The sequence below is a fragment of the Danio rerio genome, chromosome 6, assembly GCF_052040795.2.
Source record: "Danio rerio strain M-AB ecotype USA chromosome 6, GRCz13ab, whole genome shotgun sequence".
In the NCBI taxonomy this organism is placed as follows: domain Eukaryota; kingdom Metazoa; phylum Chordata; class Actinopteri; order Cypriniformes; family Danionidae; genus Danio; species Danio rerio.
The window spans coordinates 11040266-11065177 of NC_141026.1; the positions used below are offsets into that span (position 1 = coordinate 11040266).

The 24912-nt window shown below is 39.1% G+C and overlaps 1 protein-coding gene and 1 long non-coding RNA gene across 4 annotated transcripts in view; both read right to left on the reverse strand.

Annotated features, from left to right (window-relative positions):
• LOC147843375 (uncharacterized) overlaps positions 1-24912 on the reverse strand; it is a 704457-nt gene that overhangs the window by 323259 nt on the left and 356286 nt on the right. The gene's annotated exons all lie outside the window — the stretch shown is intronic.
• Positions 1939-24912, reverse strand: part of b3galt1a (beta-1,3-galactosyltransferase 1a) — a 30258-nt gene continuing 7284 nt past the window's right edge. The window contains exons 1-2 of one of the 3 annotated variants that reach the window (XM_087256789.1): positions 7193-7311; positions 1939-6247 (exon numbers count right to left, since the gene is read on the reverse strand). In XM_087256789.1, coding sequence (XP_087112915.1) covers positions 3930-4916 — 987 coding nt within the window. In that variant the 5' untranslated portion in view covers positions 4917-6247; positions 7193-7311 and the 3' untranslated portion in view covers positions 1939-3929. Of the gene's footprint in view, positions 6248-7192; positions 7312-12634; positions 17433-24912 lie in introns of those variants that run through there. The other 2 variants (XM_087256788.1, XM_087256787.1) reach the window with 2 other exon arrangements.

Consider the following 24912-nt stretch of genomic DNA (forward strand, 5'->3'; position numbering starts at 1 on the left):
CATATAAATATGCATTCTCGTGAGTTAATCTATTTACCATTCATTTCAAGAGGGATATAGAGAATAAATGCAGTTTATGGCAGACGTTTGGGATAGTAAATACTGCTCTTTCTCATATAATATTATGTACCTTTGTATGTTGATGCTATTAATCTAAAGCAGTTCACAGCGGCCTGGTTTATGAATAATATTTGTAAATATGTAAGGCCCAAATACACCATTTTAAAACCATTAACATTGCAAATAACTTGTAAGTCCAGATTTACATATTGCTCTGCATAGTAACATCAGCTTCATGAGGATACAGACTGTTTTTCTCTGATTTGGAGGGTTACAAACACTCTAGAATTGGTTTAATCAACCAAAAAATGAGAGTTCTGTCATCGTTTACCCGCCTTCATATTGTTCCAAACCATTAAGCATTTTGTCCATCTTCAGAACACAAAGATACTATTCATGAAATCTGCTAGATATCTGTACCACCTTCGGGAAAAAAAAAAAATTGATATGAATCGTGTGGTTCAATCCAAGTCTTCTGAGGAGACTAATTAAACTTTATTGCTCACCTGAAGAAACAGTTTAGACTTTCCTCTTTCAGATGAACACAGCCAGAGTAGTTTTAATTTTCATCCTGGCTCTTCCATGCTGTATACTGGTGTTGGGTTGAGGCCATTTTTGAAGCTTACAAAGGCACTAAATCAATCATAAATGCAACCGACTATACCAATTCAATGCATGTCTTATGGAGCAGATTGATGTATTTTTTGTTTAAAAAAATAAAATAAAATAATAATAATAGTAATAAAGTAATCTTACTGACTTCTGAATACTACCGAATGACACTTCTCAGCAACTTCAGAAGGCGCATTTGTAGTGGAATTTTTGGTCAGAGTAGATGAACGAGGATGATTGAATGCTGGTAACTAATTAAAAGTGGAAAACGAGACGTTAAATAGCAGAGGATTTCACAATAATGCTGGGTTTACAGCAAACATGGGGCACCGGCCTCTAGTTTTCCACCTAAAGTATATTTTCCAATCGATTTGAACTATTGGAAATTATTTCAGCCAAACGTGTCAGACATTCCATCATTTGCAACCCCTGGTGGAAAAAACCTATAAAAGTGTTTGCATTGACCCCAGCAGGCACACAATATCATAAGACGTTAATATTAGGTGTGATTTAGGTTGTGATGTCAGCGCCTAGGAACAATGTTATTTTGACGTCCAATAACGACATCAAATGAAATAGATATTTGGTCAATTTTAGGTTGTGTTGGAAAGTGACCAAAATCCAATGTCGAGCCAACATTTTAAACTAACGTCATATTGGCGTCAAATACTGAAATTTATTCGTCAGGTCTTGCAACCCAGCCTGATCTAATAAGGAAACATAACTATTTTATGTTGTGTCAGTTTAAAAGCTAATTCAGACAAATTTGTGCAAGTTCAGTCGTACGAAAATGTACGATTTTAAAAGGAAGGCGTGGCACCCAACCCTGCACAAATGAGATTGTACGATTTCATACAAATTAGCCACTAAATCAAAAAGTTATGAATTTTTGTGGGATTGTGTTGTGCAACCAAAATTCAATGTCTGATAAACGTCATAGTAGTAACGTCCACACAACATCAAGCTGTAACATCATTAGAAGTTTATATTTGGCTGATTTTAGGTTAGATATTTTATTTCTAGATTTTATTTTCAAACAAAATGCAACTTTGCAATGTGTAGGGGTATAACGTCAATCTGACGTCATTTTGACATCCTGTGCCTGCTGGTAAACTACTTGCACAAACAGAATGAGAACATGTCATTGCAGAACTTCTGACATCTGACATATTCTCTAATAGGCTTATATGTTAATATTGTTATATATATATATATATATATATATATATATATATATATATATATATATATATATATATATATATGTATATAAAATATTCAAAAAAATATTCAGCTTTTTCTGTTGTGATTTGCATTTGTTTTTCATTTTGCCCTCACGAGTGTGTCATAAAACAGGGTGGAACACAATTTGGAGAAGTTTCCCATTACTTAATTTCGCTTTTGGTGTGAAACCAGCATAAGACAAAAGCTTGAGCTTTTTGCACAGCCATATACGAGTCTATTCCCAGAATTTCTGCTTTGAATAGGTCTCAAGTCATACGCCACGTTCTGTCAGTTTTATGATGGATTAATGTGCTTTCAGAAGTAAAAAAACAAAAAACAGCCACTACTCAACACCATCATACATAGAATAGCAGGAACATCTGACAAAAGAAAGTCATTGTCACACTGAGGATGTCACACTAAGGATGATTTGAAAGTGAGTATATTATGAAAAATTTATTTATTTATTTATTTTTTTTGGTAAACCACTCTTTTAAGCCAAACTTAGGGTGAATTCCAATTCCAAACAGGTTCTTTTATGCTCTTGAAGGGCACATTGGGAATGAAGCACCATTTGTAGAACTTTCAAAATGAAGGAAAACAGTCCTCTCTTAATGAAAGCCCACTAGAAGTCTGCTGATGAAAGGAACTTTTGATGGTCATGTCCTACGCCATTTAAAGAACTCACATCAAGAGGTCTGCTATTTGAAGAGAGTAGGCATAGGGATCCATTTCAAAATCACCTTTAATGTGCACTTGCAGTAATAATTCATCAATCTGCATTGGACACATTTTGCATCATCAGATACATCCACGGACACAGTACTCACAATTACCTGCCCACTTTTCACCCACTATGCACCCTTGATGTGCACTTCAGCCAAGACCAAAGTAAAGGAATCGCTGAGGAAATTTCTTCTGTACAGTCTAAATGCCGTGAAAATAGACACTCGGAGAAAGACCATTAGAGTTTAGGATGCCGTCTATTATTAGTATTGGGCCTACAGCATTTCTATTTGGTGATGGAATTTCAGCTTGATCAAATGAGGTTTGTTCTTGTATTGTACAGCATGTGTACTAAACATGTACTTACAGAGTAATTACCTAAGTATGAACTGGTTATATGTGGTAACTACATACTGTAGGTTTCTGTTAGCTTCAAGGATATGTTTAAAGATTCATCATTTATGTAGCAACTATAATAAAGTGCTGCAATTTGTCTTTGCGAACATTCTGAAGAGTTCAAGTATTTTGGGGTTTTAATCATGAGTGGGGGAAGGACTGGACGCAAAATTGATAGGCGGATTGATGCAGCGGCAGCAGTAATGTGGTCAATGTACAGCCCATTGTGGTAAAACATGAGCTGAGCCAAAAGTCAAAGCTCTCAATTTACTGGTCAATCTATGTTCCTACTCTCCCCTAAGGTCTTGAGCTTTGGGTCATGACCGAAAGGAAAGGATCTCGGATACAAGCGGCTGAATTGAGTTTCCTTCGCAGGGTGGCAGGGCGCTCCATTATAAATAACCCCAGAAGAGCTCGGAGTAGAGCCACTTCTCCTCCACGTCGAGGGAAGTCAGCAGAGGTGGCCCGGGCATCTGTTTCGGATGCCTCCTGGATGCCTGCCTAAGAAGGTGTTCCAGGCATGTCTCACTGGGAGGAGGCCCCAGGAAAGACCCAGGACACCCTGAAGGGACTATGTCTCTTGGCTGGCCTGGGAATTCCTTGGGCTCCCCCCCAGAGGAGCTGGAGGAAGTGTCTGGGGGAGAGGGAAGTCTGAGGTTCTCTCCTAAGACTGCTGCCCCCACAAACCAGCCCTGGAAGAGTGGATGAAAATGAATGAAAGAATGAATGAACATTCTGAAGAGGCAAGAGTCCTCTGCATTTCAAAGATGAACACATTTCTTATGTGTTTGGAACAACATGTGGGATCATTTTCATTTTTTTGGATGAACTAACCCTTTAAAACCAATACAAACAAATCTTTAGGATCCCACGTTGGCTCAGGTTTCAACAGCTAATTCCTTAAATATATGTTAGCATTTGAGATGCTTTTTATTGGACATATCGTTCCATATTCGTAATATCTCCTCTGGTGAGATCTGATGTACAGTCAACACTTTGCGGTAGCGGCAGAGGCTGTAGGTCATCTTCCAGTGATTGAATCCATTATTCTGGAAGGGCTGAATGCCTAGTTTGCGCAGGCACAGTCCCACATACACATCCTCCAGATGAAGGAGTCTTGTATGAAGAGATGTCTTGTAGAGCAACTCCGCCATGTCTCCAGAATACACATATCCGGTGCCCGAGCAGAAGGGTGGATACCTGCTATCAGGGTAAAGCTCTCTGGGCATGAACCACTTGCTGTGGACGTCGCGTATGGGTCCTCCGTTTATCACGTGACCTGTGAAAAAGCGGCGTCTTGGTTTGGCGTTGGGTCTCAGCAGGTTGAACACTAGATTGTCCATGTTGACGAATATATCACTGTCGGTTTTCATGACGTACTGCGCGTTGGGGCAAAACAAAGACACCCATCGCATTCCCATGAGAGTCTTCAGAGTCAAATTGTGATAGGAATCCACAAAGTCCTCCACTAGGATGTCATGGAAGATCTGGCTCTCTTGTTCCACCATTTGATTGAGCACCGGTTCAGTGCTGTAGCCCAGAAGAAACAGCGTCAAAATGTGAACGTTGCTGAAGGTGTTTTCATCTCCCCAGGTCTCCCGGATGGCTTGGCGCGCATCGAACTCCTTGTGGTTGGTGCTGATGAGGAGAACGAGGAAGGGCGTTGTGCTTTCACATTTCTTGGGCTCATTGATGAGGAACTTGAAATTGTGGGGATTCAGAGTGCGTGTGCGGATATTGCTGAAACTGTCGTTTTTCGAGAACCTCAGGATTGGCTTTCGGATAAAGGTCATTTGGCCAACGTAGGCTGTCGAAGGCCGTGAGCCGCTGAGATACCAGAGCGCACTGGCCCAGCAGACCACAGTCAGCAGATATAGGCATGACACCTTCGATGGCATCTCGTCAGTGGCTGGATCACCCGTCAATCACACGCATTTAGCCCGCAGGCCAATCACGTGCAGTTATTGTGCAAGCATCGCTTTGCTGGGCACAAACCATCCATCTTTTGGCATCGGCGATCGTTTAGTTTTGAAAAGCCTTTATGCAGGACACACAAACATTAATCTGTGTTTTCATTTTAAATGGTAATCAATACGTTTTGCAGTTAATAATACAGGATTGAATGCGTTTTCTTTTTGTTTTTACAAAAATATACATTCTAGATCAGAAATTCGAGATCAAAAACATTCTAGATTAGAAATTTGAGATCAGAAACATTCTAGATTAGAAATATTCTAGATCAGAAATTTGAGACCAGAAAATCAAGATTAGAAATTTGAGATCAGAAAATCGAGATCAAAAATTTGAGATCAGAAACTTTCTAGATTAGAAATATTCTAGATCAGAAATTTGAGATCAGAAAATCGAGATCAGAAATTCGAGATCAGAAACTTTCTAAATTAGAAATATTCTAGATCAGAAATTTGAGATCAGAAACATTCTAGATCAGAAATTCGAGATCAGAAGTTTGAGATCAGAAACATTCCAGAAACTTGGAGGACTATGGGGTACCTATTCAAATTAATGGGTTATTATTACTAATACAATTGATATTTATACTATTAATACATTAAATCAATATTATTATATTACAGAAATTATTACATCAGAAATAATGACAAAAATCTACAGGAATAATAGTATCAATAAATTTATCTAACTATATTAGTATTCATAAAAATCAAGAAATCCTATTTTGCCATTAATGACTACTCCCGGTTGCCATCAAGATTTGACATACTTGTAGAAGAAATAATGGCAGGAATATATATGAATACTATTATTAATAAATCTGAATAATCCAAATAACCTAAAAATAAACAAAAATAATCATATTTCTTCACGCCTCAATAACTATTGCTTCCCCATTAAAATTCTAGCAGAAAATTAACAGCCTTTGAAAATAATGGACGGACAAAGGCAAGTCTAAACGCTTGAGAAGCACTCTTCTAGAAGTTTCCAGGAGCTTCTGTACTCTTCTAACTGTGCTGAGATTTGCATTCACTTCCCTATAATTGCCCTTCTATCACAGAGGGTCATCACTGCATTGCGTCTGTTCCCACATCATTAATAAAGCATACAGGGTGGAGTGGACAGAGACTGAGATGCTGCTTTTCAGTCCAGGTGCTGCAGGATGTGCAGGTCACAGACAGCAGAGACGTTCCTCTTTTCAAATGTAGGTTGTTTCGTTTTCCTCACCCAGATCTCACTTTCAGGCCTGCGTGGAAATCTGAAAGAGAAAAACAGAGTTGTTAATGCATGTAAATGTTGTATGTTCTGTAACACAAGCACACACGTGTAATGGACTGATGATAACATCATTTGATAACAGTTCTATATTTAGCCCTCTCAGCATCCTGTGTTCTCCAGTTACCAGTTCCATACTGCATATGAATTACTAGACAGAAAATAATGAACTTAATAAATAGGCATATTTTCTCAGAAAACATATTTATAAAGGCGCCATTGACCTGAAATTTTCACCAGATGTTGAAAACAACCAAAGAAGAGCTTATATGAAAAGAAAACAAATCTAATTAGTTTACAAATTAGGTTATGTTTAATAAAATGAAATGACGCGGGAAAAAAGTACTGAACACACGAAGAAATCGAGGTGTAGAAAGGCAGTGAAAGCCCAGACAGCAGCTGAAATCTCTCAGTAGTTTTTCAGCAACCCTCTTCCTTTTATCATTGTAAATTAATATTAGCTGCTTCAGTCCAGCATCTACATTACCACGAGGATGAAGATGAAACCAGGGCGGACATTTCAGCGAGACAATGATCCAAACACAGCCAAGGAAACTCTCAAATGCTTTCAGAGAAAGAAAATCAAGCCGTAGAATGGCCCAGCCCCCACTGTACAGTATACTGTATGCCTCATAAAACATCTACCTGAAATAGGCTGTAAAATAGGCAATGTAATTAAAATATAGTAACTGCATATTGACACTGCATATTAGTTCCCTAGCAACACCCTAGTAACTACAAGTAACATTGTTATTTATCATTATTTGATTAAATAAAAAATGATGAATATTTACCACAAATATTTACATTTATTAATTCAACACATGCCATTATCCACCTCTTAAATAGATGGATGCACTGAAATACACATTTTCAAAATAATCAAACAAAAATGGCGTCACAGTGGCACAGTGGGTAGCACAATCACCTCACAGCAAGAAGGTTGCTGGTTCGAGCCCCGGCTAGGGTCAGTTGGCATTTCTGTGTGGAGTTTGCATGTTCTCCCCGTGTTCGCGTGGGTTTCCTCCGGGTGCTCCGGTTTCCCCCTAAAGACATGCGCTATAGGTTAATTGAATAAGTGAAATTGGCCATGGTGTATATGTGTGAGTGTATGGGTGTTTCCCAGTGTTGGGTTGTGGATGGAAAGGCATTTGCTGCGTAAAACGTGCTGGATAAGTTAGCGGTTCATTCTGCTGTGGCGATCCCAGATAAATACAGGGCCTAAGCTAAAAAGAAAATGTATGTGTGTGTGCGTATATATATATATATATATATATATATATATATATATATATATATATATATATATATATATATATATTGACTAAAAAGCCTCAAAAGTACATTATGTTGCCCAAAAGCAGCAATATTTGTCAAACCGTAGAGTGTTTCTGCTTTGTTGCTGTATGAGGGCGGAGTAATACACAAGGGTGAAGGGTTAAAAGGCTGGACGAGTGCTGTTACTGACAGAATATTGCACAGCTATCAGCCAATCAGATTCAAGAACCAGACAGAACTGTTGTATAAATAAATATATATAGACAAATACAAACTGGTGCTATGTTTTGTGTCATATTTCTAAATGGAATTTTACCTTTAAACAAGAAAAAAACTTCAAAATAGCACATTTAAAAAAATACAACCCCCACACGGTGAAATACAAATAAACAGAAGGTGTAAGAGTTACAGGTGAGACTGTAAACAAAAGGACAGAGCAGGTGAAAAGAACTATCTGTCTCTATTATAAAATGGCAATTCAGCAGATTTTTTTTTTGCACCTGAAGACGCAAAAGACGACAAACAAACAACATCAGCAGCAATTGTCTGGGCAAGACTCCAGCAGCAGAGACAGAGGCCATTTGCAGCCCCTCGACCCCTAAAAGTACACAAGGAAAGTGACTCATCCTTTTTTCTGGCCTGTTGGTTGTTTCGAGGAACGTCTGTTAACCTTTGTTAGATCCAAGAGTAACTGGAGCACTGCTGTGCTTTCTAAACAAGTCAGAATAAAGCATCTTCTGAACAGACTGTAAGAGATATAATTATATATATATATATATATATATATATATATATATATATATATATATATATATATATATATATATATATATATATATATATATATTTACTTACCATGGAAATCAAAACTGGAAAACAACCTACAATTTCCTAAATTCCAAGGTCACTGCTTATCCTATACTGTAACAGTAGATTTTAAGCTATTTTAAGGAGATTTGATATTACTAGTTATTTTGCAAGATACTAGTATTCAGCTTTAAGTGCATTTTAAAGGCTTTTATGTGAACTAGGCAAGTTTGAATAACTAGGCAAGTTGTTGGACAACAATGGTTTGTTTTGTGGCTAATTGGAAAAAATATATATAATAAGGAGTCTAATAATATTGACCTTAAAATTGTAAGTGGACCTTAAAAATTAAAAGTGGATTTTATTTTTGCTAAACTAAAAGAAATAAGACATTCCCTAGAAGAAGAAAATATTTAAGAAATATTATGACAATTTCTTTAGTCTGTTAAATATCACTTTGGAAATATTTGAAAAAACTGGGTGAGTAGCAGATCGCCTCACAGCAAGAAGGTCACTGGTTTGAGCCTCGGTTCATTCCGCTGTGGCGACCTCTGATTATTAAAGGTAATAAGCCGAAAAAAAAATGAATAAATGAATGTTCTGCTGTCTACTTTTACCTTTCTGCAATGACCTAAAACACATATCCAAATCATCAAAGGAATGGTTTCAGCAGGAGAAGGTTTCTGTTTTGAAATGACCCAGATAGACATGAACCCTATAGAAAATCAGCGAGGGACATGAAAATGGCTTTACACGGGGGATGACGGATCTGAAATGATTTATGGGAATATATTTCTAAACTGTGCCAAGCTGACAGACTACTATCAAAAGAGACTGCTATAATAAAACAGATCATCGTAAAAAGGAATGTAATTCATAATAATACCTAAAAATGTAATGCAAAGTATTAGTAAGGAAAAGGGACAGCCTATGTACAACTTTGTGGGGTACAAAACAGGTATTTAGTGTACAATCTCATTCCCAAAATGAGTAATACACTCTAAATTAAAGGTACAAAAAGATTCCCTTAAAAGTACCACCACAGGGACGGTCATTGTAGCTTTGTCAGTTTTGTACCTTTTTGCTGAAAGTGTTCAACACCAGTCATGTTATTTAAATTTTAGATTTTTTATTTAATTTCATACAATGCAAATCTTTACATTTAAAGGGATAAAATGTAGATCCCAAATTATCAATATCATTCAGCTAGGACTGCACAATATATCGTTTCAACATCGATATGGCAATGTGCGCATCTGCAATATCAAGTTACCACAGTTGATCGTGTTTATGTTTCAGGCATGTGACTGTGTAAGCACTCATGCACAAGAAATGATCATCTTTTTAACTTTAAGAAATATTGATTGTTTTAAAGTATATATACACATTAGGGTTGGGCGATGTTGACCAATTTGACATTGTAAGATGTCTACTGTGAAACATCGCGATGAACAATGCCATCGCTGTCGTAGGCGGGGGTGGAGTTAATATCAATTAACTCATAACTAATTAATTAATTGTAGCCTACCGTTTTCACTACCTGACTCACATGGTCTTTGTTTTACCCATAACCAAACCATAAATAAATTAAGTTACAAAAAAATGACCACCTGTCAATAACTTTTTTCCCTGGGACTCTGGCATGAATAGGCAGTGATCTGTGTCATTATAATGGCTTTTCACTGTAGTGCATACATTTTCATTGTTTTCACTGCAAAATCCTCACCGCATACGCGGATTTAGGAGACAATTATGCAGAATGCATCTTTGCACCTAAAAACGCCAAATGCAGCACTCAGGAACAGATAAACAGTTGTTATGTGAACTTGCTGAAGTAAAAAAGCCTGCAATGCTTGCCCCGCCTTTGTGCTCTTCTTATTGGCTCACTGCTCTAGAACTGAATGCGAATGATTGGTTAATATCACCTGTCAATCACTCAGTCAATGCCTTCTGCCTTCAGATGACAGGAGCAACAACCGCGAAAATGTGAAGCGCTGAAGATGAGAGAATGAAAACAACACTGACAGATTGACCTAAAGTTACTAATAACGACTTTTCCAAGAGGGGATAAAAGACTTCCAGTGTTTCAAGTCCGCTATGAACATGACCAAAGCCATTCACTGTAAAGTCTATGGGACGGGGTTTGCAGGTAATAGCGTTTGCCACTGAATCCACACATTTTAAGTGTGAGAGGTGCTGTACAATCCTTCATTTAATCCTCACGATGCTGTCAGCCGTGCATGTGGCAGCTATATGTAACATTTAACACAGCTCACGAAAAGACTGTTATTGCTATTAAGATGACATGCAAATAATAGGTTATATATCAATATAAATGTGGGGCAGGGCGATGGATCGCGATGCCGGCTCAGCATTGTGAAGTTTGTTGGCCATCGGCGATGGATGATGGCATTGTTTATCGGCACAACCCTAATACACACAATGAAAACTACTCTTATTGTACATTTGATGACTCAATTTGTATATATCTGAATACTGCTAGACTCCCAGAAAACTATAAAACTGTTGTTCTTTTTTTTCATTTATATATTTGCTTTACTGTTTTTATCAACTCAATCATCATAATCAATGTAAATCTAAGTTTATTATTCTTAAATAGAGCTATTATTTTCATCTGGCTAAATTATATACAATATCGCAATACATGTCGCAAAAAAAATTAATTTCATTTAATTTTCATTAATGTCATTTCCCCCCTAATATCATGCAGCCCTACATTTAGCTGTCATTTTTAATCATTACCACTATCAAATTACATTATTTCACCAATGATCTGACATTTTATTTTTGCAACAGTAAATTTTTATAAGGATTTTCGTTTTTTTGTTGTTGGTTGAAGCGGATATCTGGATGATCTGTAATTTTTTTTAAATGTCAGATATCTCACCTTGAATGCAGACAACACAAACAGCTGTAGTCACAGTCTAACCGTATCTGTAGTAAATATACAGCTGACTGGGTGAGTTCTCTATGGGGAGTTCTGTGTAGGTGGAAGAAACGATACACTGCGTGGAGTAAAACCGGACCCTGCATTAAGTCATGTGAAAATGGTCTAATATTAATAATAATATTAACAATAATAATAATAATAATAATAATAATAATATAAAGCTGCATAACTGTTTTCAGTCTAAAAAATGTTAAAACAAATTACCTGAATACTGATATTATAATGATTTCTCAAGGATCATTGAAGACTGGACTAATGGCTGAGAACTGAAAACTCAGTTACACATCACAGGAAAACATATTATCTTTTACTTAAATGAAAAAGCAGCTTTGATATATACTGTACAGTACACTGAAGTGCTTTTTAATAGAAGATAAAAAGGAGGTTACAGTTAATGTTAACATGTTTATTAATAGGTTTGCCAAAAGCAGGCAAAGAGGACTCTGGGGGAGATAGAAAGGGTAAAACGGGACGGCAGAGATTGGTTAGGGGTTTTTGGTCCAAAAATAAGACGGTCCCAACTATACAAACTCAATCTCTTCATCTCCCGTTCAGATCTTCAAATGAACACCAGCTTCTCTTTCTGCTTTAAAAAGGTCAGAAACATGCGAACACTGCAAATGCCACAGAACATAAGTTAAAGAATGACCTCTGCAGTGATACGCATTATATTGATTTAACAAGTCGGTGCATTTTCCCTGAAACAAAATGTGTGTGTTATGTGCACACTTTCTCTGATTTCAGATTTGTCAGTCACAATCATACTGCACGTATCCTTTATAATGATGTTCCAGTCATTCGTTTAGTAATCATGTTTTCTGATGGCACCGTTTAGAGTTTCTGAGTACAGCATCTGTCTTGGGTCGCCTCAGGGCATCCAGTCAAACAGTTCTGAGATCAGTGATTAACCTTCAGCGTCGTACTTGGACAAAACTAGGTAGAGCGTCACCTCGATGTGTGCGCCTCGGAGAGAATTTGCATGGGATGTTTCTGGGTCATTAACAATTTCATCAGAGTATAAATATCCTTGCGAAAAAGCAATGTGGTTTATTGTATTGAAAGTGCACTTGAAATATACTTCAAACCTTAAATGTTTTTTAAAAGGTTATATTAATGAAATAAATGGCAACTTAAAGAGCTAAGGTACCATTTCCAATCTATTTCTGTTTTTTATGTCTGTTTCTGATCACTGCCAAATATATTTTTTTACGTATTGTGTTTTAACAATCTTTTGTTAAAAATTACACCTTTTACTCATCACTCGAGGCCTGCCTGAACTGAATTCTGAATGCTATATATATATATATATATATATTGTAGCGAGGCAGAGGGAAAACAGCGGCACAACAGGATGAGTTTACAGAAAAGTCCCCGGAGGGTGCTTTATTTACAAAGTGAATGTGCTGTAAAAGGTGCTCTTCTTTAGGGTGAGGTGCTCTGGTGCTCCGGGAAGTAGGTGAAGGACGGTGAGTAGTCGGGTGCAGGATCGTCACGAGCTGGAGTCCGCTAAGGAGAGACAGAGAGACAAGCATTAGCACAGGGAGTCATAGAAGGAATGAAGCTCATCTTCTCCTGGCGTAGGTTGGGCTTATATGTCTCTCCGCTTGATGTGCTCCAGCTGTGTACGATCCTGGCTTGATGAAGGTCCAGCTGGGTGCAATTTGCGACCAGGGCGACGTGGCATATAATTGCTCGTTACATTCCCCCCCCCCTTAGCGTCGTCCTGGTCCTGGGTGTCCTGCGGAGAAAAGGTAGAGTATTGTGAGGGGGGGTAGAATGGTTTGACAGACCTGCCCATCCTGACCATAGCCTTGAGAGCCCGTCGGCGTTTCCGTGGGAGGCCCCGGCTCGATGTTGTACCGTGAAGTTATAATCCTGGAGCGACAGGAACCATCTGGTGACTCGAGCGTTGTTATTTTTCGCCGTTGACATCCATTGAAGTGGAGCGTGGTCGGTCACCAGGGTGAATCTTCTTCCAAGGAGATAATATCTGAGCTCCAGGATTGCCCACTTGATCGCCAGGGCCTCTTTCTCCACCGTGGCGTACCGGGTCTCTGCAGGGGTAAGCTTCCGACTCACGTACATGATGGGGTGTTCTTCATCGCCGTGGACCTGGGAGAGGACCGCGCCCAGGCCCGAGTCGGAAGCGTCTGTTTGTAGGATGAAGGGGCAGCCGAAGTCAGGTGCGTGCAGTACCGGAGAAGATGTTAGTGCCGTCTTCAGGGCTTGGAACGCGCCATCTGCTTCCCTGTTCCATTGTATCTTCTCTGGCTGCCCCTTTCTGGTCAGGTCTGTCAACGGGCTGGCTATGGATGAGAAATTGGGAATGAAACATCTATAGTAGCCCGCTAACCCCAGAAATGCAAATACCTGGGTCTTTGTGGTGGGTTGTGGAGTTTCTTGTAGTGCTCTGATCTTGTTCTGTTGTGGCTGTATGAGACCTCTACCGATGTGGAAACCGAGGTATTTTGCTTCTGCTAGACCCAGGTGGCATTTCTTGGGATTAGCTGTGAGCCCAGCCCTACGAAGATCAAGGAGCACCCTCCGCAACCGGGATAGATGTTCTTCCCATGACTCGGAGTGGACGATTAGGTCGTCGAGGTATGCTGCTGCATACGGCTGGTGGGGTCTCAGCAGGATGTCCATCATACGCTGGAATGTTGCTGGAGCCCCGTGGAGCCCGAAGGGAAGAACCCGGTATTGCCAGTGCCCACCGGGAGTGGAGAAGGCGGTTTTCTCCTTGGCGCTTTCACTTAGTGGTAGTTGCCAGTAGCCTTTGGTGAGGTCGATCGTGGATATGAATCGGGCTCCACCCAGCCGATCCAGCAGCTCGTCCACCCGAGGCATGGGGTACCCGTCGAATTTGGAAATTTCGTTCAGCTTCCTGAAGTCATTGCAGAAGCGGAGGGTGCCGTCGGGTTTGGGGACCATCACTATGGGGCTGGACCACGGGCTACGAGATGGTTCGATGATTCCCAATTTCCTCATCTTTTGGATCTCATCGTTGATAGCCAGCCGGCGAGCTTCTGGTACTCGATAAGGCCTCTGCCGGACGATGGTGCCAGGTGGGGTGATGATGTCGTGCTGGATGATGGTGGTTCGGCCCGGTTTCTCTGAGAACACATCCCTGAACTGACCGACCAAGGCTTGCAGCTCCGCCTTCTGATTCGGTGAGAGTTGCTCACCTATATGGACAACGGGAGAAGTTTCTTCTGAGAAGGCAACTAGATGACCTGGAGCTGCAACCCATTTCTTCATCAAATTGATGTGGTAAAGTTGTTCTTCTCTTCTTCGTCCCGGCTGACGGACTCGATAATTTACCGGCCCTACCCTTTCTACCACTGTATATGGCCCCTTCCAAGAGGCCAAGAACTTCGAGGTGGTGGTAGGTATCAGGATCATTACTTTGTCCCCTGGTTGGAACTCTCTGGGTAGGGCGGGCCGGTTATATAATCGCTGTTGGGCGCGCTGGGCTTCGGTCAGATGTTGCTTGACAATGGGCATGACTTTCTCTATACGTCCTCTCATGTCCCGTACGTGCTCAATCACTGACCGTTGTGGGGCTGGCTCTTGCTCCCAAGCTTGACGAGCCACGTCCAATAGCCCTCATGGTTGACGGCCGAACAGCAATTCAAAAGGTGTAAAACCTGTAGATCCTTGGGGAACTTCTCTGATCCCGAAAAGCACGTACGGGATCATGAGGTCCCAGTCGCGCCCATCCTCTGCCACCACCCTGCGGAGCATCTGCTTCAGCGTCTTGTTAAAGCGCTCCACCAAGCCATCAGTCTGCGGATGATAAACAGAGGTTTTTATTTGCTTTACCTTTAGGAGGCGGCAGAGGTCTGCCATCAACCGGGACATGAATGGGGTGCCCTGGTCGGTCAGTATCTCTGCTGGTATTCCTACTCGGCTGCACAATAAAAACAGCTCTTTAGCGATTGCCGATGACATGGCTTTTCTCAGAGGTATCGCTTCTGGATATCTGGTGGCGTAGTCGAGGATGACAAGGATGTGTTCATGTCCCCGGGCCGACTTCGGCAAAGGCCCTATCAAGTCCATGCCAATGCGGTTGAAGGGCACCTCAATGATGGGTAATGGTATCAGAGGGCTGGGGGGTGGTCGTTGGGGAGACGTTCTTTGGCAGATGTCGCATGCCTGACAATACCTCTTTACTTCTCCATCCAACCCGGGCCAGTGGAAACGATCTCTGATCCTTTTGATCGTGTTGGCTGCTCCTAGGTGTCCTGCCATCGGGTGAGTATGTGCCAGTTCCAGAACAGTCTCCCTTTTGGTCCTCGGGACGACCAATAGCGTCTTCGTTTCCCCCCGCCTCTCTGCGACACAGTACAGCAGACCATTTTGCACAATAAAATGTGGGAGGGGGTGAGGGCTGGGAAACCGTTCGTTACCGTCTATGATCCGGACTTGTGGCCAGCAGTGCTTCAACGTTTCATCTTCACGCTATGCTCTTCCGAAATCGCCACCTGCGGTAATCTGTTGGAAAAGATCATAGTACAGGTTAGCCGATGATGACTCACCCCCTCTGTCGCTCTCGGTGGCCATCAGTGCTGTTTGGCGGTCCCGTTGAGCCCGTCCCTTGCTGTTCTTCTTTGCCCGAGCCGATCGAGCCTGATGATGGGTGAGGAGATCATCGAACCCCGGCCAGTCTCTACCCAGAAGAAGGGGTACTGGAAGATCTGGAACCACTCCTACTTCGATGCGCCAGCTTCCCGACTTCGTCGCTATGGTGACTTTTTGGGATGGTACGTGGCGGGTATCCCCGTGTACGCATGTAATCGGGATTCGGCTTTTTCCTTCCTGATGATATTTTAATGTTTTTGGATGAACCAGGGTTATTGCACTTCCTGTATCCAATGTGGCCGTCTGTGTTTTCCCGTCTATGCATACTTTCCGGGTGGGAGCTTCGGGAGGGACGTTGCGATGTACCACGCACCCTGCCATCCAGGCCGGGGTCGAGTGAGATGTTGGCTCTGTGGGCATCGGCTCGTCGACTGGGCTGGGGACCGCCGGTCTGCTGCCTGGTCTTGTTGTGCCCTCCACCGGTCGCCATGGCGCATTTACCCTCCGGGGTGGCAGAGCCGCTCTCTCCCCAGTCTCCCGGGCCACGTGAGCTTCCGCCAGCTCCACCGCCTCCACCAAAGCGGCCAGCGAGTCGGGGTTCCTCATGCTGGTAAGAGTGCGAAGCCGTTTGGGTAGCGCCCTCATAATTTTTTCAATGACAACTTTCTCAGCGACCTGGACTGCGGTTGGATCTCCTCCCAGCAACCATAATCTTCCCAATCTGGATAAGTTGGCTGCTTGAGTCCGAACCAGCTTTTTGTCATCATATGACCACTGAGAAAATTGTTGTGCTGCGCTTATGTTGGAGAGTCCCATTCTGGCGAGTATCTCCTTTTTCAATGCTTTATAGTCGTCGTTTTTCGGTGTCTCTAATGCGAAATAAGCTCTTTGAGCTTCTCCAGTCAGGAATGGTGCTAGCATCCTCGCCCAACTTTCCTTCGGCCATCTCTCTCTTTCCGCAATTACCTCAAAGGTGTGCAGGTAAGCATCAATATCATCCAGGTCGCTGAGTTTTGTGATAAATCTATGGGCGCTCACCTCAGAGAACTGGCTGGAACCGGCCGCTTGGCGGAGCTGTTGTTCCATACGGTCTTGTCTGGCGGTGAGTTGTTCAGTTATCACTTGTTGTCTTCTTGAGATTTCCGCTAGATGGCGTACTACCTCTTCGATCGACATGACTCAGGAGGGGATGACAGCCGAGTAAGAGAGCGTGAGTGAGAGAGAGAGCGGATGCCTGTCTGTAAACAGAAGAAAAACAGAGAAAAATTCAGTGGTTACTTCTTCTTACTGGTAAGTGCTGAATTTTTTTCCCTCTGAAAAAGCACGCATTCTCCACCAGTTGTAGCGAGGCAGAGGGAAAACAGCGGCACAACAGGATGAGTTTACAGACAAGTCCCCGGAGGGTGCTTTATTTACAAAGTGAATGTGCTGTAAAAGGTGCTCTTCTTTAGGGTGAGGTGCTCTGGTGCTCCGGGAAGTAGGTGAAGGACGGTGAGTAGTCGGGTGCAGGATCGTCACGAGCTGGAGTCCGCTAAGGAGAGACAGAGAGACAAGCATTAGCACAGGGAGTCATAGAAGGAATGAAGCTCATCTTCTCCTGGCGTAGGTTGGGCTTATATGTCTCTCCGCTTGATGTGCTCCAGCTGTGTACGATCCTGGCTTGATGAAGGTCCAGCTGGGTGCAATTTGCGACCAGGGCGACGTGGCATATAATTGCTCGTTACAATATATATATATATATATATATATATATATATATATATATATATATATATATATATATATATATATATATATATACATACAGTTGAAGTCAGAATTATTAGCCCCCTTTTGATTTTATTTATTTATTTATTTTTATATTTCCCAAATTATTTTTAACAGCGCAAGGAAATTTTAACAGTATGTCTGATAATATTTTTTCTTCTGGAGAAAGTCTTATTTGTTTTATTTCGGCTAGAATAAAAGCAGCTATATATATATATATATATATAGGCAAATAATTTAGTGGCTAAAAAGTATTGGTTCAGGCACCATTTTGGCAGCCGTACCGTTTTAAAAGTATCAATTTAGCAGTGGCATCGAAATAACCCCAAACAATACCAAAACCCAGCGACCTTCTTGCTGTGAGGTGACAGCGCTACCCACTGAGCCGCCCCTAACTATAACTATAATAATGGTAAATTGGAAAAAAAAAACATATTACATATATATTCAATTACATATACAGTCACGTTTAGTACTAGAGCCAAAAAATTATGTATATATATATTTTTTGTATTAAATTATGTGGCCGCAAACTTTACATTCTTATAAATATATTAATATAAGTAATATAATAATAAAATATAATAAGTATATTGCTTCTGTAATAAGTATGTTTGACAGAAATATGCGCAACTTTTTACAGAAAACTATCCAAAAATCTTTTATGGTACAAGCAATAAAATATAAAGTTTATCCTCTATTCTTCTCTCTGCTTAACCTTTTTAAAAATTTAATTTTTATTTTATTATTAACAACCCATTATGTCATTCCAAACATGCTATGATGCTTTAAAGCAGCTAATGTTGTCCTTTTAGATGACTGACCATTAGCCAGAAACTTTTTCACAAATCTTGTTCAGAATGGCATGATGGCATGAGAGAGTAAATACATTTTCATTTCTGAGAGAACTCTAAGAGTAAAGGACAGCTAAATAGAGTAATATATGTTTCTGTGGTCTTACATATTTATATTTTGGCTTCATATTTTGTGATCTTAGCATAACAGACTGTCACTAACTATATAAACTGGACATTTACATTTTCACACACATTTTTCTAATGGCAGGCAGCTGAATACTGACGCATGGAGAATGTTTTAGACTGATGTACATGTAATTTAATTTATTTCCCATCAGGCAGACAGAGAGAGTGTGAAAACATGGGATATAGCCTATATTACATAGCTTTCAACGACCATTACTGCAAAGTGCAAAAGTATGACTGTTCTAAATGCACTTCAACATATACAGGTGACGTCTGAATTATTCACCCTCTTGTAATTTTTTTTTCTTTTTTAAATATTTCCAGTTAAATGATGTTTAACAGAGCAAGAAAATGTTCACAGTATTTCCTATAATATTTTATCTTCTGGAGTAGAGCTGTTCAATATGGGGAAAATATCAAATGCCAATTTTTTTTAACAGGTACTCAAATCTTGATTTTATTCTGTAGACAATTTAGGTGCTGGTTGTTCCTTGTGCTGGCAACAGTTCTGCGATAGCTCTTACAAATGACCTGTGTTTATTCAGTGTCTGTGACTGTGAAATATTCCCATGTTACTGATATGCTGTTTGTCTTTGATATTAATTAGTCTATTATTGCTTCTGAATCTGCAGACACCGTCATCCCACTCATCCGCGATTTTCTGTTTGTCTGTTTTTATTTTATTGCGGGCTTTGCGGACTTGTCACACACAGACGTCATGCATTTGATCTGGGTGGGGGAAATTAAATAATATATATATATATATATATATATATACAGTTGAAGTCAGAATTATTAGTCCCCCTTTGATGTTTTTTTTCCTTTTTTAAATATTTCCCAATTAATGTTTAACAGAGCAAAGAAATTTTTACAGTATGTCTGAAAATATTTTTTCTACTGGAAAAAGTATTATTCGTTTTATTTTGGCTAGAATAAAAGTTAGTATATTTTAAATACCATTTTAAGGACAAAATTATTAGCCCCTTCAAGCTAATTTTTTCCCCACAGTCTAACAAACCATCATTATACAATAACTTGCCTAATTCCCCTAATTAACCTAGTTAAGCCTTTAAATGTCACTTTAAGCTATATGGAAGTGTCTGAAAAACATCTGGTTAAATATTATTTACTGTCATCATGGCAAAGATAAATTAAATCTGTTATTAGAAATGAGTTATTAAAACTATCATAATTAGAAATGTGTTGAAGAAATCTTCTCTCCGTTAAACAGAAATTGGGGAAAAAAATAAACAGGGGTAATAATTCTGACTTCAACTGTAATACAGTTTTTCATTGGGAATTGTAGTATTATGAAGTACTATAAAGTTTTCTAACAGACGAATAACATGATTTAGTGGGTCTCTATCATCTTTAATGTGAGCGTTCATGATCTCAGAAGGCATGGCTTTGGATGGCAGGGTAGGGGATTGTATTTGAAAGACATCATGCTAAGCGATTAGCAATTAGGCAGATCACCTAATGCACCTTTAAATTATTATGCTTAGAAAAGTGTTGAAAAAAAATCTTCATTCTCTTAAACAATAATTGTGGAAAAAATATACAAGGGGCAAATAATTCTGACTTTAACTGTACATCTGATTATATATGTGCGGTTGTTTGTTGTAAATATTCCTTCATATAACATTCTTAAAACAAATATAATACACAAGAAGCTAAACCGCATAAAATGTCAATTGTTTTTAGAGAGTTGATCTTCACGGCTCTTTTCTCTATCTCCATCTTATTCAATCTTGCATGAATAAAAGTAAATAACGTCTGCCAGAGTCTATTTCTCAGTTCAATGGCTGCATATTTGTCATGGGCATAATTGTGTTTACCAATGTAAGGCTTTCTGTGATTTACTGATCAATAAACAGATGGCTGGGACTGCTTTTCTTTGTAAAGATAAATCTTGAGGTAGTGTGTGCGTGTGTGTGTGAGAGAGAGAATGTATGATCCTTTCTAGTATTTGCTTCAATGGCAAGGACTATGATGCTTGTTATATTGTCTATATTGTCGACTTAAAATAAATAATATACAGTTGAAGACAGAATTATTCCCTCCTGAATGATTAGCCCCTCCCTGTATATTGTTTCCCTAATTTCTGTTTAACGGAATTTTTCAACACATTTCTAAACATGATAGTTTGTTTTGTGGACAATCTGAAAAAAATATTGGTTAAGAAGGCTAATAATATTGACCTTAAATGTTTTTTTTTATTCTAGCCGAAATAAATCAAAGACTTTCTCCAGAAGAAAAAATATCATGGGAAAAACTGTGAAAAGTGTGATGCGGTGGCACAGTGGGTAGCACAATCGCCTCGCAGCAAGAAGGCCGCTAGTTCGAGTCCCAGCTGGGTCAGTTAGCAATTCTGTGTGGAGTTTGCATGTTCTCCCCTTGTTCAAGTGGGTTTCCTCCGGGTGCTCAGGTTTCCCCCATAAGTCCAAAGACATGCGGTACAGGTGAATTGGGTAAGCTAAACTGTCCATAATGTGTGTAAGTGAATGAGTATGTATGTGCTTTCTAGTGATGGGTTGCAGCTGGAAAGGCATCGCTGCGTAAAACATTAGCTGAATAAATTGGCGCCTGTGACCCCAGATTAATAAAGGGCCTCTGCTAAAAATAAAAATGAATGAATCAATCCTGTGAAAAAATTCCTTGCTCTGCTGAACATAATTTGGGAAATATTTAAAAAAGAAAAAAAAAAATCACAGGAGAAGAAATTTTGACTTTATTTTCTATAATTAAATTATATTAAATTCCCAAAACCTTTCTAAAAAGCTGCAAAATGCTTCAAATGGAAATGCATTCTTTCCAGGATTATTGACTTAAGCTCAACAGCTGGATTGTGGCCACGAGCTACAGGATGTTTAATTGTTATTAAGCTTTACTGTCATGACATTAACTTGTAGGGCAAAGCTGGAAGGCTAACTCACCATGGAAATAAAACAAGAGTTTCCTCTGGAATTTAGAATGGCTGTTTTGCATTTACAGCAGTGAAATCAGGTTTGAGGTGACTAAAAGAGATTGTCTAACTTAATCATACAGTTGAAGGCAATCTTATGAGCCCTCCTGTGAAATTTTAATTCTGTGATGTTTAACAGTCTGAGCACATGTTCATAGTATTTCCTTTTTTTTTTTTTTTCAGCGAAGTTTTATTTCTTTTAGTCTGGCTGAAATAAACGCATTATTTATTTATTCTTTAAAAACTGTTTAGGGTCAATATTATTAGCCCCTTTAAGAAATTATTTTGTTCAACTGGTTATAGAACAAACCTCTAATGTCCAATGACATGCCTAAATAACCTAATTAAGCTTTTAAATTGTATTAGATCTAAATACTACTATCTTGAAAAATAATTAGGTACAACAACTACTGTTACGTGTAGTTGTTGTAGTGTGTGTGTGTTTGTGTTGATTTTTTTTTCTCTTGCTGTTTCTCTGGCTCTCTCTCTCTTGCTCTTTCTCATTCTGAATTATTTGCAGGTGCAGCAGATTACGGCAGATTGTAATTGGTGTTGCATTGGTGGCGGCCATATTTAAAATCCCAGTGAACATGGATTCAGTGGCTGATTCAAGTTCAGCACTCATGAGTATAAAAAAATTAGTATCAGAATCACGGCAGGACATAATTTATGAAATAGTTCAGTTGGGAAATAATATCATAAAATCAGGAGTCAACATTTCATTGTTGTGGGTACCAGCGCACGTAGGGGTCAGTGGGAATGAGATGGCAGACAAGTTGGCAAAACAAGCAGCACAGCAAACTATGATAAACATGGACATCAAATACAGCAAGTCAGAAATCAAAAGTAAAGTTAAAACCAAAGTATTGGGAAAATGGCAACATATATGGAATAATGGGAGTACAGGTCGTCAATTTTACACCATACAGAACAAAGTCGGGAAAGGTAGGGAAATAAGGAAAAGCAAACAGGAAGAAGACAAGTTCTCAAGAATGAGATTTAATCACACAGCACTCATTAGCACATTACATATGATCAATAAACATGCAGATGGGATGTGTGAATGTAATAACCAAGAGATTGTAGAACATGTATTAATGCATTGCCCAATACATCACACAGAAAGAAATAGATAATTCACACAGTTACAGGAAAAACAAGTGGAACCTAACATAAAGAACATACTAAAGTTGAGCACAGGGAATGTATGTTTTAGATATGTTTATAACTATTTGAAAGACACAGGGTTGAGTAATAGAATTTAGTATTTAGCAGAATAGTAATCTATGATATATAGAGGTGATAAACAGAAGGAAATTTCAAAGGCTTTGGTTATAAGTAATTTGGGTTTTATCTATTTATTTATATATATATATATTTTTAATTGTGTTTTTTTGTTTTGGTGGGGCTTTGTTTAACTATAATACATGGGTTAGTTTAGTTAACTCCAGATTCACACTCCAATCCAGATGGTGGCAGTAATGCTCCAAAAGCTGATTGCCAACCGCCAAAAACACACAAGAAGAAGAAGAAGAAGAAGAAGGTTCAGTGGCTCTCTCGATTCCCCACTTGTTATTCTTCATGGAGATGTTATTTAAACAATGAAATGAGTGATTTTTGCTGATGTCTCTTGTTGGCGTTTTGTGAGATGCCGATGTGAACTTGTACATTTTAACTGAAAAAGTCCAGTTTTCTGTCTCCCTTGTCTGGGTTGGAGCATGGTAGAGAGGTTTAATGCCTTCTGATTATTATTTTTGTTTTCTCCTGTGTTGTTAGTAGGGAGGTAAGTTCTGTATTTTATTTTCTCGTTTTTTTTCCTGGGAAGTTTTCTCTAATTTAGTTAGTTTGGTTTATTGTCGTTTATTTTGTCTTAACCCCTCCCGATGTTATTTTGCTCCTTATTTTCTGTAAATAAATAATATTTTCTTGATAATTCTCATTGGCTTGTGTTTTGGTTTATATTTTGGGGAGAGTGAGAGAGAATATATTTTTAATCCATTTTATCTTGTTACCTTTTGGTTAAACTTCTTTTTGATTAAGGATTTTAATTTAATTTGTAACAACTGTCATCATGGCAAAGACAAAATAAATCAATTGTTAACTTATGTTTGAAAACATGCAGAAAAAAATCTGTCAAACTGCAAAGGGCTGATCAATTTCCCTTCAACTGTAAATTACAGTTAAAAACATGATTTTTGAAGACTGCTTCATACGCATCTTAAGCTTTTCAAAAACTCCTTCATATTGTGCTCCTCAATTTGAAAGAATTATGTATAATAAAATTGTCCATAAATCAGATCTGATTTTTATTACTATCTAAATTCCATCTTTTATTAAATCAAATCTTTAGGGAGGAGTAAAAAATTCCCACATGTGGTTTCAACAACCAGATGCATTTAGACCCCTCCAGTCCCAGACCACCTCGATTGGAATTATATCTGCCTTGAATGCATTTCAGAGGCCATTTACACCTGCCCATTTCACAAACAGATAGCTGTCAAATCAGAAAATAAATGCATGAAGTGAGCATGAAGGTGTAAACAACCCCTAACAGGCTAAAATAAATACAAACTCCATCAATAGCACATTAACATGCTCACAAGCAGACACTAGAATTAAATGCTGCCGTCTTTGTATCAATACTGATTAAAGTGTTTTAAATTCACAGCCTGCTGGGCTCTGTCTAATAACTGCTTTGAAATACATCAGGACTGCTTCAACCACACTTCAGAAAAAAAGATACTCTCCACTTTTTAAATATTTATGTGGATAAGCAATCCTTAAACAAGAAATGTGATTGGTATGCAAGTGGGTTTGTTCTCCCTCAGCTCTGAGGAAAGCTGCTCTACTTATACTGAAACACACACACACACACACACACACACAACATTATATCAACAGAGCTGTGGTAAACTCGTCCCTCAGAATGAAAACTTCTGTGTAAACCAACAAAGGCTGTCAGGCTCATTGGGAATATGTGCTTCAGCTTTTAACATTCTTAAACATACGTTTGACAGCCGTTTTTATGTAAAATGAAATCTATGTGGCAGTATGACACCAAAAACATGTGTTCCTTTTCACACTAATGATGCTTACAGGGACGTTATCAATAAATATTTTTCTTCAAAACAACTTAACGGTGACTATAAATTATAATCAAATACATCTGCCCCCTCTTTCTATCTCCATGGACAACTTTTTCATGCTTGTTTGATAGTTCATTTTGTATGGGGTTGTACTTGAGTTTGAGTCTGGTTCCACAAAAGAGATAAAAGCAATGTAAGATAAAGGTAAAA